The sequence below is a fragment of the Mya arenaria genome, chromosome 10 (assembly GCF_026914265.1).
Source record: "Mya arenaria isolate MELC-2E11 chromosome 10, ASM2691426v1".
NCBI classification, from domain to species: Eukaryota; Metazoa; Mollusca; class Bivalvia; order Myida; family Myidae; genus Mya; species Mya arenaria.
This window is the reverse complement of record NC_069131.1, coordinates 32,370,514-32,383,819: the sequence shown is the minus strand read 5'-3', so window position 1 is coordinate 32,383,819 and position 13,306 is coordinate 32,370,514. Positions and strand designations below refer to the sequence as shown.

At 33.7% G+C, this 13,306-nt stretch overlaps 1 protein-coding gene across 2 annotated transcripts; it reads left to right on the top strand.

Moving 5' to 3' along the window:
- The first annotated feature begins 354 nt into the window (after positions 1-354).
- On the top strand, positions 355-6,075 carry LOC128206760 (multiple epidermal growth factor-like domains protein 10). 2 transcript variants are annotated; one of them, XM_052909442.1, is made up of 7 exons: positions 355-485; positions 1,764-1,844; positions 2,415-2,445; positions 2,940-4,901; positions 5,050-5,167; positions 5,409-5,485; positions 5,768-6,075. In XM_052909442.1, exons 2-7 carry the CDS (start codon positions 1,830-1,832, stop codon positions 5,923-5,925), a joined length of 2,361 nt encoding a protein of 786 aa, XP_052765402.1. In that variant the 5' UTR covers positions 355-485; positions 1,764-1,829; the 3' UTR covers positions 5,926-6,075. The 2 variants fall into 2 exon arrangements, with proteins under 2 accessions (XP_052765402.1, XP_052765403.1); XM_052909443.1 differs by having other exon boundaries at positions 456-485; positions 1,768-1,844.
- Positions 6,076-13,306: the final 7,231 nt, after the last annotated feature.

Genomic DNA, 13,306 nt, shown 5'->3' with positions numbered 1-13,306 from the left:
TTTTGCAGTACATTTATATCCGTACTATTGTCTGCCACAAATGCATTGACTATAAGAATAGAACCGATATTGATTTGGTTAAAGGTGTTATCAGGGGGGTATGGCGGTACTCGCCTAAAAACAGATTTATATATTCTTGTCCGATTCGGTGCATTTCAAACTGAAATCAATTTAAAATTCCCCTACAGTTTGTTGAAATAAAAAGAAAACTTGGACGATTTTAGGGAGGGGGTGTTGCGAGGCCGTTACCGCCCGCCCCCTCCGGATACGCATGTCGCTAGCAGTAAAACAGTTATATGTTACATTTATAAAAAAACAGGTATGAATAATAACATCATAAACTTCCTGATGTCAATCCAGAGTATCAAAATATTATTTTGCTCAGTGTGCGGCAAGGGTATGTTTTTGAGGTTTTATTTCCTCGTGACGAAAAACACTGCTGTGTTATGATTACCTTGAAGCATAAACGGAATTAACGAACGTTGGTATGTTACAATACTTTAAGTAGAATGCATTTTATATTATCTACTAAATTTATATTTAATAATAAATCAAACATTCTAAAGATGGTGATTAAGATTGTATTTAGTTATTACGTATATTAAATGTATCTCAAGCAGGAACCGACATGCATATATGCGTGTTTGGTAGTATTTTTATTATACTGGAAACAATTCCTAGCATGTGCTCAAAATGTGCGTGTTTGCCCAAGCAACGCCATCTTAATAATCTGAATCATAACATAGTGCACGCTATATTTATCCACGCTATACTTCAGCATAAATTCTCGTGTTTGACAATACATTTTTTACTTCTCTTTATTCAAACCTTGACAATAAATATACTCTATATGATCAAAACATGTTTACAGGAGAAATCAAGAATATATATTTTCTGACCAGAGCAAATCCTTTGGTGTTGATAATATATTCTTAGGATTTACACCAAACAGAACTCTCCCACCAAAGTTATAATTTACTGAAAATTAATGGACATCAAAGCAATATCCGTATTTTGGCGATATATGGTTATACCTGTAAACTGTTATTTGTTCAATACTCTTACTTTATAGAATAACTCCATAATTAACGATATTATTTCAATTATACAATTCATTGTTAGCATTATCCGTATTACCCCCCCCCACCCGCCCCTGAATGGTGAAGGGGATAGAGTAATGGTAGGCGTGTGTGTGTGTTGGTGTATTGGCATGCGAGCGTCCGGAAATCATGTTCAGAGCATAGTTTGAAAAATATATGAGATATTGACTTCAAACTTCTTTTACAGATAAATATTTATTGTCCGAAGCATAATAAGGATTTCTTTCGGTATTTGCTTAAAGTGTCGAATAAAGATAGAACTCATTGAATGGAAATGACTAGTGTCAGCTAGTAATGAGATTTGCTATCCGATGTTTTCAATTTCGAGATTTGAGTGCTATTAATATGTTAATAATATGAAAAATAAAATATACCGTTGTGTATCCCACATTGTCAAAGCATGTATGGCCGTCCAACTGCCTATTTCTCCTATAATTCAGAGCACAGTTGCAGTCACGCCAGGAACGTATCAAACTATCGAATACTCAAAATGTCCTCCTCGTGTCATTTACTGTTCGTTTAAAAAAAATAAATAAGGATATCGGGTTGTATATTGCCTCTAACAGGACGAATTATACAAGTTTATTTCAACACTTGGCTGTCGGATGTTTAAGTATGAGCCCTGCGTTAAATTTCAACTAAGTTAATTGTTATTTGAAACAGGAAGCTCTGTACGATTTGCAGTGCGTTAAGCGGGACTTGAGGGTGCCTGCAAATAAGTGAAGGAAAATGGACTCTGTTAAGGTAAAGTATATACATATTTTAACAATTAATCAAGGAGGTTTTCATTTTATTTTCAATATTTATTTGTACATGTATTTATGTCAAGTCAAGTTTTTACATCATATCAAAATACGTAGTGACGTACATTTGTGTCTCACAACAAAATCCTTTTTATATTCAATGTTTTCTTATATTTTACTTTGTATACGAATCATAAACTTGCTGACATCGACAAAAGGGCACTTATCAAGAGTTGAATTAGCCACATTCTTCAGTTTGATATTACAATGCACAGGAAGTGGACAAATTAAACCAAATCACCGACAGGAATATAGTCTGCACTTTACTTCTAAATTTCTTGTTTGTTTAAACTTTAAAATATCATAAATAACACAATCAAAACTACAGCGAGAAGCCCCATAGCCTAAACGTTTACCAAGATTCAGCTTAAAGGGACATCCTATGTTTTAATCTTCAGAAATGCTATGCATAAAATGAGTACATATTTCATTTCTGTATTTATTTCTTGGCGACAAACTTCTTTTATCGTTCCTCAAATAAGATACATCTTGATTGTTTGCAATATTTCAGATTCCATTTCTATTGCTGATGCTTTTATTAGGTATGTATTACTTTGTTTTGATTATTTAATCTTGTACCAATAGGTTTAAAACTTAAGCTTAGTTATTCAACTCGATATAGATTAAAAACTCCTTCAATATATTAATTATTAAATTATTAAATTATTAATTTATTAATTCACTCACTCACTCACTCACTCACTCACTCACTCACTCACTCACTCACTCACTCACTCACTCACTCACTCACTCACTCACTCACTCACTCACTCACTCACTCACTCACTCACTCACTCACTCACTCACTCACTCACTCACTCACTCACTCACTCACTCACTCACTCACTCACTCACTCACTCACTCACTCACTCACTCACTCACTCACTCACTCACTCACTCACTCACTCACTCACTCACTCACTCACTCACTCACTCACTCACTCACTCACGCGCTCGATTTCTCACTCACTCACTCTCGCACTGGACATTGTTTAAAAAAATCAAATATTTTGTTGAACTTAAATTGATTTCCAGCTAAATGTGACTCATGTCCTGGTCGATGCCAGTGCTGCCTGAATGACATATGCGGGGATTACTTTGGCTATAACCAGGCGTGTAAGGATGGCTGCAAAAATGGATATTATCAGCCCCGCTGCATGTGGCTATGCTCAGAACACTGTCAGTATTGTGGCCAAATGGACGGTGTGTGTCTAATATGTCAGCCAGGATTTTACGCACCATCTGACGAGTGTTCAAATGCCTGTGAATACAGAAACTGCGCGTGTGCTCAAACCGATTGTGATTATTGCCTTGATGGATTTTACGATGTAAGCCAACATTGCAATTCGGCTTGTTCAAAAGGATGCATTGAGGAAAAATGCAATGATAATGGCTCATGCGACTGTGTGGAATATTTTAAAGGAAATACATGTGACATGTGTGTACTAGGGAAATACGGAGAACTTTGCAATAATGATTGTATCAACGATAATTGTGGATGCACAAATTCAACCAATTGTATTTCCTGTAAGGCCGGTTACTTCTCTTCTCTTTGTTCAAAATCGTGTTCCGTAGGTTGTAAGAATATTTGTAACAATGAAGGTCACTGTTCATGCCATTCGCAATTTACCGGAAGCAACTGTGAAAACTGCAAACCTGGATATTACGGCGACAACTGCACCACTCCATGTACAAATGGTTGCATCAATGGAACGTGCAATAGAGATGGAACTTGCGACTGTTTATCCAATTTCACCGGTGCAAGGTGCGAAACCTGTGTTGTAGGACATTATGGTGATTCCTGTGATAAACCATGCGGGCTAGGTTGTACAGGAAACATCTGTAACAAAGACGATGGCACATGCATTTGTGAATACAACTACAAAGGTGCAATATGTGATATTTGTAACGACGGCTATTTTGGAATTTATTGCAACTCATTTTGTCCGGATCGTTGCTATAAATGCTCTTCAATTGAAAACTGTTTAGCGTGTAAAGAAGGTTTTTTTGGTTTAGACTGCACACACCAATGCTCGGCTAATTGCTTAGGATCACATTGCGATAAATGCTGTGGCCTCTGTACAGATGGTTGTATGGATGGATTTACAGCCGCCGCTTGCAATGACAAATGTGATAGCATTTGTAAAGCATGTTCTCAGACTAATTCTACACACTGTTTATCATGTTTCGGTGGATATAGCGGACCTTCTTGTAAATGTCTACCAAACTGTCAATGTGAATTAAACAGTGAAGCATGCAATGGGTGTACTAATGGTTTCGAAATCGAAAGCAAATACTGCAAATGTAACAAAAAATACTGTGTTGACTACTTGAACTGCCCATCATGCCTCAATGACTCGTTTTATACATATAATGGTACATGCTGTGAGTGTAGCACAAATTGCAGAAATGGACAGTGCGTTTCAGAAGACCAGTGCTTAAATGGTTGTGAGGACGGATATACCGGTGCAGACTGTGCAGATTTATGTATAGATTACGATGTAAATTGTATAAAATGTGGTCAGGTTGAGCGGTACTGTGTTATTTGTGAAAGCGGGTTCTCACCAAACACAGAAAGTGTATGTGCAAGACAATGCAGTGATACATGTTTTAACAAAGAATGTGATGCTAAAACAGGCCAGTGTCTTCAAGGTTGCAATGAGCGGTACTGGGGTCATAACTGCAACAATTCATGTCATCCTTCTTGCATATCCTGTCTGCAGGAGAATGGAACATGTACACGGTGTGCAAACAACTCTTTAATAAGCTTTGGGGATCACTGTGCAACACAATGTAGTGAAACCTGTGTCAACAAATTATGTAATGATACAACAGGCCAGTGTCTCCAAGGTTGTATTCGCAACTTTTACGCCGATAAATGCGATTTAGAGTGTCCCTCGACATGCGCATCTGAACCCAACAAAACAAGATGTGACAACTACGGTCGATGTCTACATGGCTGCAGGGAAGGTTACAAAGGGATCACCTGTGCGAGTGGTAAACACGTGATATTGTTTTCCTTAGTTAGGGCGACTGCTTGTCATGCTTGCAACCTTACCTGCCTGCAATATTATAATTATTCACGAATTTGACATTTACACACATATATCAATTTAAAACACGTTTATTTTTAAACAAATTTCAGCAACATCGACGCCTAAATCCGATGCATCAGTTGGAAAGTTAATCGGGGGAACTGTTGGTGGGGCAATTACAATTGTATCTGTGGTCATTGTCATCGTTGTGTTTCTGTACATGAAAAGGTCTGTTCAATACACTGTTTTGAAGAAAAAAAACAATTTTGTATCCCTGCTCTACACAAAAAAGCATTGCACCTTATACGAAATATCATTTTGAAGAGTACCTTGTCGATATTTCTTTTTATGAAATGTAGCCAACTTTAAGTAATATCAAGAATATTTAACGGACGAGACATCTGTAAAGTTATAATAGTATTTTATAAAAGAAACAAAAAAACATTGTAACAAATCCATTTTCTTTAAGGAGAAAACTTCATAAGAAACCGTCTGAAAGTGGAAACCAACGTGCATTCCGTAATCCTAATCCATTTACCATAGAAGGTAAAACGTAATAAAGTATTCTGTAGTGTTATTATAGTAATAATTGAACAGCTGTTTATTCATGTTAAATATAATTGTGTTTCTTTTCACATAAACCTTACCTAATTGACCAACAGCAAATGTGTACATATATTTTTGAGTTATAACACTCAACTGATATAAAAGGTTTGGTTGGTTTAGTTATGTGGAAATTCGAGATTCATAAAAAAGGTTGAATTCATACTCGAACATTAATTTAAATTAAGAACACTGTCATTGATAAATGTATAATGTTTATTTCAGATCAAGAAATGCACTATCAACAATTGAGCAACCGACATAATACAACGGCAGGCGCACAACAATTGAGCGTACGACATAATACGACGGCAGGAGTACAAGATGAAGCGTACACTGAACTGCAAACAAACAACATGGACTACGAGCTTTTGGATATTTAAATGAGACAATGTTTTCTTTAGCTAATTTTCTTAGTTCAATATCATTTTTGGATTATTTGATCAATTTCGTTTTATCGTATATAATATAAGTATTTACAATCTTAATGACATTAACTTAGAATTAACTAATGATAAACTGGCGTTATGAAATAAAATTACTCAAATCTAAATGTTTTAATTTTCCTTATATTTGATTGAGAAAAGCGGAGGATAATTTTAAAACTTTTGTTGTGCTAAATTCGTTAGATATTGCAATAAACACACCACGGCCGCAGCAATATTGTTTCCCCTTTGATAGCGAAAAACATACGCGCACCTGATGGCTACATGCTACTCGCGAAAAACACCAGAAACTTTTTTTTAAGTTGTTATCTTAAGATTTAAACTAAGATTGTTCTGCGTTGTTGAGTATTCATAAGTGTACGAAGTATGACGTACATGAATAAAACATCTTCAAGTATGACCATTTTTAAATACCATTTAACATCTAATACATCCTCAAGATATTTAATTTCATTGTAACGGAACACTTATCAAATTACAAATGCAGTTTAAATTGTGTGGTCATTTTTATACAATTAACTTGATGTTGAAAAAAAAGTTGAAAACAGGAAATTTAACATAATTTAGAAAGTTCAGAAAGAATGTAAATGCTCGTTTCGGAAAACAGAATGGGACTATGTGAACAATACTATTAAGGAAGGAATTGAAAATAAGAACTCATAACCGTTTTGGAACTATGTTAAATCAAAAAAGCAAGAATATATTGATGTATCCCCCCTTAAAAAGCCTGGAAATGTCATTACAGACTCAAATTGTAAAGCTGATTTACTGGTAGAACAGTTCCAGATAGTGTTTAATTAAATATCAGAAACGGTAAACGAAAACAAATTAAAATACCAGAAAAATTGTATTCAATCCATTCTTGAGTTGACAATTACTGAACAAGGTGTCCTGAAGTTACTCTTGGACTTAATTACTGCTAAGGTCATGGGCGCAGAACAAATACCTAACATAGTGTTGAAAACATATGGCAATGAACTAGCATCACCAATAACATTTTTTTCCAATACTCAGTGGACACGAGAACCCTACCAGCAGATTGGAGAAATGCAAATATAAGTCCTGTTTTCAATAAAGGTGACAGACACCTCGCAGAGAATTATAGATTATTTGGTGTCAAAAGTATGTATCCATTCCTTTGTTTGATTCCGATTGTTATCTTTTATGTTATTCATTTGTCCTTGTATCTTTGATTTTCTAAATATTGGACAAAAATATTTTTGTTTAGTCGAGTATGAATTAAAACTTTGCTTATAGTATACTTAAGCAGGAACTAAAAGTGTGCGTCGGTATAAGTAAGACCAGGTGGCGATGTTAGTGGTGGTGTTAGTAGTTTATTCTCCGAGTCCCGGCGTGAGCACATTGAAGTCTCCCAGAATGACAATTCAACCACCCCACACCTATCTTGGGCAGACTATCAGGCGATTAACCAGTACTAGGTGCTTTCACCTTTGCAAAGAACTGACAACTTCTGTACATGCCAGGGGCAGTTTTACAGTGCGAATGGTCGTAAAAAGGATTTCATAACCAATCACAACAGAAATGACCTGGTCCGCCCGGGAATCGAAGCCGGGTTGTCCGATTCACAGTCCAACGCTCTACCGATTAAGCTAACCGGGCGGACTAGTAATACCAGGTCCGTTCATTTTGTTCCTTTGTTAAATGCGGAACGTTGGGCATTTTTTTATTTTTTTTTAAATTAAGAGTTCAATTAATCACTGAGTCAATTTGCATGATCAATTCACAAGGTGTAAACTAGTTACAATTTCATAAGTATTTCACTATCATCGTTTTGATAGAAAAAAAGGAATTCTTATGTTCAGTGTATTATGTACTATGTTGCATTCACAAAACCTTGTTCAAAAAACCTTAAATATGATCCTAACGTGCGCAAAATCAAAGGAATATATATTTTACTATATATTCAATCCTTATCAATACACATTGGTATTAAGAAGTGAAAACGAATGGCCATATAGATATAGTTCAATTCAGAAACAAACGAAATGAGAACCTGATAAAAAATATATTTGAAGAACAAATCATAACCAAGTTTCCTTCTACATCTCCGAGTTTGTGATAGCGTTTCCTGATCTTTTTTAGGGAGAAAATTAAAAACTGAGCGCTCAAACGGCCTAGTGCACACAGATAATATATCTGTTTTCGTCAATATTAACTATTGCAAAAACAGAAAGTGGGGCTTTAAAACTTTCCTTCATTTATACCTTTAACTTCATGTAAACAAACAAAAACTTCACAATGCTGAATTGATCCTATAATTTTTACGTTTAATTCCTGTTTAATATAAAATACTTTGTGACTGTATACGGTTAAATTCATAATTCACTAAAAAATTTAATTCTTGAAAAGCATCCAATATGCGTTTATTCTAATCCTTATGAAAAAATACTATGTTGTCAAATAGTTATAGCTTTGATTTGGTTGTGCCATAATCCTTGTCCATATTTTTAGCTCTTTTTTCCAATCAAGGTAAAGGTCATATTTGAAATCATTTTTTTATTAAAACGTATTATATCTCCAAATTATGTGTTTAATACTTATGTGAAAAACTACAGAAACAAGCTCAGTAGCCACACGTTTAAACATAAACCCCGTTTATTGGTACAGGGCAAACGACATCTAGCGTATTGCATTATGCTAAAGCGTTTAATGCAATTTATTCAAAAACTCATTGTTTATTTATCGAGTTGTATATGGAATAGACTAACACAGATCTTAAGAAAAAACTCATTTTCGTAAGTTCACTCAAAATCACGAAATAATTAGATAATTTGTAAAAGTTTATATGCTTGTAAATTGTTTTTAAATCAATCTTTTTTATTTCTTTTTACTACAGAGCATAAGATTTAACTTCGAGCATGCATTTCTCATTATGTGATATATTTAAGAAAAATGGTAAACTGCTAAGACATATTTAGGGTCAAATTACATCACCCACTAATGGTAATTTATATGTTTATATATATTGAGGACAGATAATAATGTTGTGTATTAATCTTATTCATACTTCATAAGCATTTATCTACTTACTAAATAATTCATTATAGAAAATCTTCTATATAATTATAATAACATGAATAATTATTTATAACAGGATTGTAATCGTGTATTTGATAGCTGAAATGCACAAATGTTAAATGACTAGTCAGGGATTAAAGATGTACAGTGATCAAATTTTCATCTGAAATGCCGTGTGTGTTTTCATCACGTTTCTTTCAAATAATTCACGGAATCCTTCATCAAAATCATTAATTTTGATATATTTTCGTCGTTTTCGGTAAATCTTTAAAGTTATTTTATTAATTGTCGTTCATCATATTTGCGATTAAAATTGCTTCTTTAATTGAATAAAAAATAAGCTTGCTAGAGATTTCAATATTCAATGTGCAATTTATGAAATAGTAATAAGCCAAAGATTTTTCTCACACATTATTTCTGGCAGAGGGATTAAAATATACTATTGTTCACATATTACTTATTATAATGGTACACCAAAATAACCCCTTCAAATTGGAAAATAAACTGTTCGGAAGATATTTGAGTTATAATCAAGTTGAGTGTAATCATATTTTAGTCATTACATTCATAACAAATGTTTATATACAGAAATTTGCTATGGCAACTAGCATTTTCAACCCTTAAGCGGTTGTGTTTTCAGTAAATGTAAAACTGATTGTTAAATGTATTAAATTGCTTCTTTCATTTTAATTTCATATCATGAATTTGATTGCTTTTTTAATTAAAATTTCCAAATGTAAAAAGAAAAAAGAACGGACGAACAACAATCTAAATAAAGTCAGTTCACTCAAATTCTGTTTTCAGTTTCAGGCTATGTTTACTGGTTTCACTATTTGAAAATTATATGCATTCAGTGTTATAAAGTTCCCGGATTGTGTTTATTAATCCATTGCATTACATGATATACATTTACAAAACGTGTTTACGTAAATATCATATAATAAACTGTTTGTGTGTTTATACAGAAATCACATTTCCCCAACATTCGAATCTAATTAATCTGAGAATTTATCAAACGAGTGCTGTTCATAGTTAACACTTTAGCCGTCATCAATATTTTACGAAAATAAGAGTAGGTCACTGTGTCAAATATTGAAAATAAAACCTTGTAAATCTTAGAAGCGACTATTGGTGATAAATGTTCAGAACATTTATTTTCATGTCAAATTCGATTTGTTGCATCTCAAAAAAGTCAAATGTTTGACAACAGGCCACATGTTCTAATCAGTTTAAAAGACATTAAGTAAACTGGTTTGTTTGTTATGATTCCAATTCATATTTTGGTATGTATAGTCAAGGAGGTCTTAAATGATTGGGCTGATCTGTTAACACTAGCTGATATGTATGTGTCAACCAAATGATCATGACATTTGAATGTTACATCGTCAAACTTGGTAAAGATTCACTTTTTAGGACACTCCAAAACTACCAAAGGACACACCAGGACTTCAATACACCAAAGACTATCCCTTGGCTACACTTAAATATCCACAGTATACACCGCACAACTATCTTATGAGCTACTTTAGAACATCCTGCAACTGCACAAAGACACAACCCGAGAACACCCTGAAACAACACCAAAAAGGCAGGAAATACATAAGAACACTCCAGTACTACCCTATGACACCATGAGGACTACTGAAGGACACTGATGGCTACCAAGGATACTTCGGTACTACTTAAAGACACCACAGGGCTAGTCAAAGGTACTCCAGTACTATTTAAGGACATAACTTGAATACACAAAGAAACTCCAGTTCTACTAAAAATGAACATGACTACTCAAGGAAACCAAAAACTACTCGTGGACACACTATTACTTCCCAAAGGATACGCCAAACCTACCACAGAACACATTGAATCTAAACAATAACACCCAAGAACTGCCGAAGAACACTTCATAATTACTGAATGAAACTCCATTACCACCAAAGGACACTCGAGGACTATCGACACACTACCTGAAAACTACAAACCGTGACTTCCAAAGGACGCCCCATTACTACCCAAAGACAATCGGACAAAACCTTAAAAGTGCACTAAACCACTCTTAAACTACTCAAATACATCCCAGAGCAACCCAAGAACACCCCAGAACTACACAAGGACACACCATGACTACCAAGGGACAAACCAGTACTGCCCAAGGACAACTCACGACTACTCCAGGACACCCCAATACTACTTAAGAATGCAATGATTTATATATTTTAACTGAATTGACACATGCATGTACTCTTGTCCTGAACTCTGTGCCTTCATAATCTTATTCTGTTATTGATATACTGGGTCATTTTACGTAAATATGTGTACAGGTGTTTATTTCTTATCTTACAATCTGCATGACACAAGCAGGCAGATAAATAAACAAAGGCAGACGCTTAACGAAAAAACAAAACGACATTGCCAAAATAGTTTTGTTCTTAAATTCCATGCCAAATGACGTCATAAAACGTTTTAAGCAAAAATGGTGATACAGTTATAGCGCACTGGAATCCTAATCACTCCATCGCAAGTTCGACTCCCTTTGAGTTGTTGTCAATACTATTAATTAAAAACACACAGAAATAAATAAAAAAAAATTAATTAATTTACATCTAAATAAGTGAAAGACTAAACGTTATATGTGGTATAAAAAGGTAAACATATGAATAATACTTAATATGCATTGGTCCAAAAATAAGTGTATTTATGTATGGTAGCGGATGTACGTCTAGTCTCATTTTCTGTTAAAATGTCCATATGTTAAAGTGTTTTTCATTAAGCCATACACTAGATATATCGCAAATAGTAAAATAGTTTATCTAAACATATGCCTTACGGCAATGCAAACATACACATATATACAACGGACATATATATTTCAGTTTTAACTTAAGGTATTAGCCGCGTAATACACACTTTTTTAAAAGCTTTAACCGACAACATAGTTATAATCACGGTACACTATGGGACTTTTATCCAAATTTTGAAGATTTTTTACCGTGAATTAAAAAAGTTATTTATGTTTCATTACACCCACCCCAAACTCCAAGGGCTACAAAGAGCGATAAGTAAATATTTTGTCTATATTTGATTTTTTTTCGCATTATCAGAGATTATGAAATAAACACAACAGTTTCTGGTAAAATAAACTTCAGTTAACAGAAAACTAAAGTTAAAACGAACACATTATTGATACACATGGAAAAAAATCATTTTGATTGATCTTATGATTCTTCGGAAATGAGCAGTTTTTCGATGTTTGAAAATATATAGCAGTTTCATAAAATTCATAAAAAATAGTTAACTATAAGGCAAGCTGCCTGAATTATCTATGATATATATTGAACAATTTAAAAGACAATTTATGAAAGTTTACCGTCCAGTTTTGAAGAAAATATACATAATGTCATGTTACCATACATTTTTATAGCTAATAAAATGCTTAAAAATCAACCTTTTTCTTGTAAAATATTATAAAGCTTAATTGGACTTATTCATAAAATGTACTCTTTCAAATAAATGAATTTTACTTATGATACTAACTCAGAATACAGAGTTTAAAACAAATGAGTGTACTTTTAAACTAAGATATGTGAAGAAACAAGAACACTTAGTGGGCTCGCCCCTCCAAAAATATCAGAGTGAAAGTTCACAGTTTTATTGATATTATAACATGTAAACAATCTCTGTGGGTAATTTAATGTATATCTGTTTTATTTTGTCATTGGTATTCTAACAATTAGTTTTTTTCACAATAATTCTTCATTCTTCAACATTTGAAGTTTGGTCTGTTCCCATGCTTTGTACTTGTAGTGTGTGCACAGATGATAACTCAATGCTGAGTCAATGCTGATTTGGTTTTCATGCACCTTCAGGTACTTTACCCATCAAGAATGTTTAGTGCTGTAAAGGAAAAAAGTTGTACTTTAAAGCCTTTCTAACTAATTAGTATAGATAATTATACTGCCATACATATACAAAATAAAATATAAACAGTTTAATATTTCTCGACATTATTTTGAAAAAACAACAACAAGCTGATACATACATGTATATATATAAAGAAAATTTTAAAAAAATAATAAAATTCATCATCATCATCATCACCATCACCACCACCTCCACCACCACTTGATTATTGAATACAGTAGTTTTATAAAAAACAAAAACCAAGTCAAATATGTTTTATATGAAATACTCACATCATCTCGATCAGATGCAACTGCCTTGTGGATGGACGTGGCTGTCAAATTCGCTCTCAAGGATACAACATAGTATTTAATGCAGGCTG

Excerpts from the sequence above, each read along its gene's own strand:
- LOC128206760 (XM_052909442.1), top strand. Across the intron at positions 4,902-5,049 it reads AGGGATCACCTGTGCGAGTG|CAACATCGACGCCTAAATCC; the intron begins GTAAACACGTGA and ends AACAAATTTCAG. Across the intron at positions 5,168-5,408 it reads GTGTTTCTGTACATGAAAAG|GAGAAAACTTCATAAGAAAC; the intron begins GTCTGTTCAATA and ends ATTTTCTTTAAG.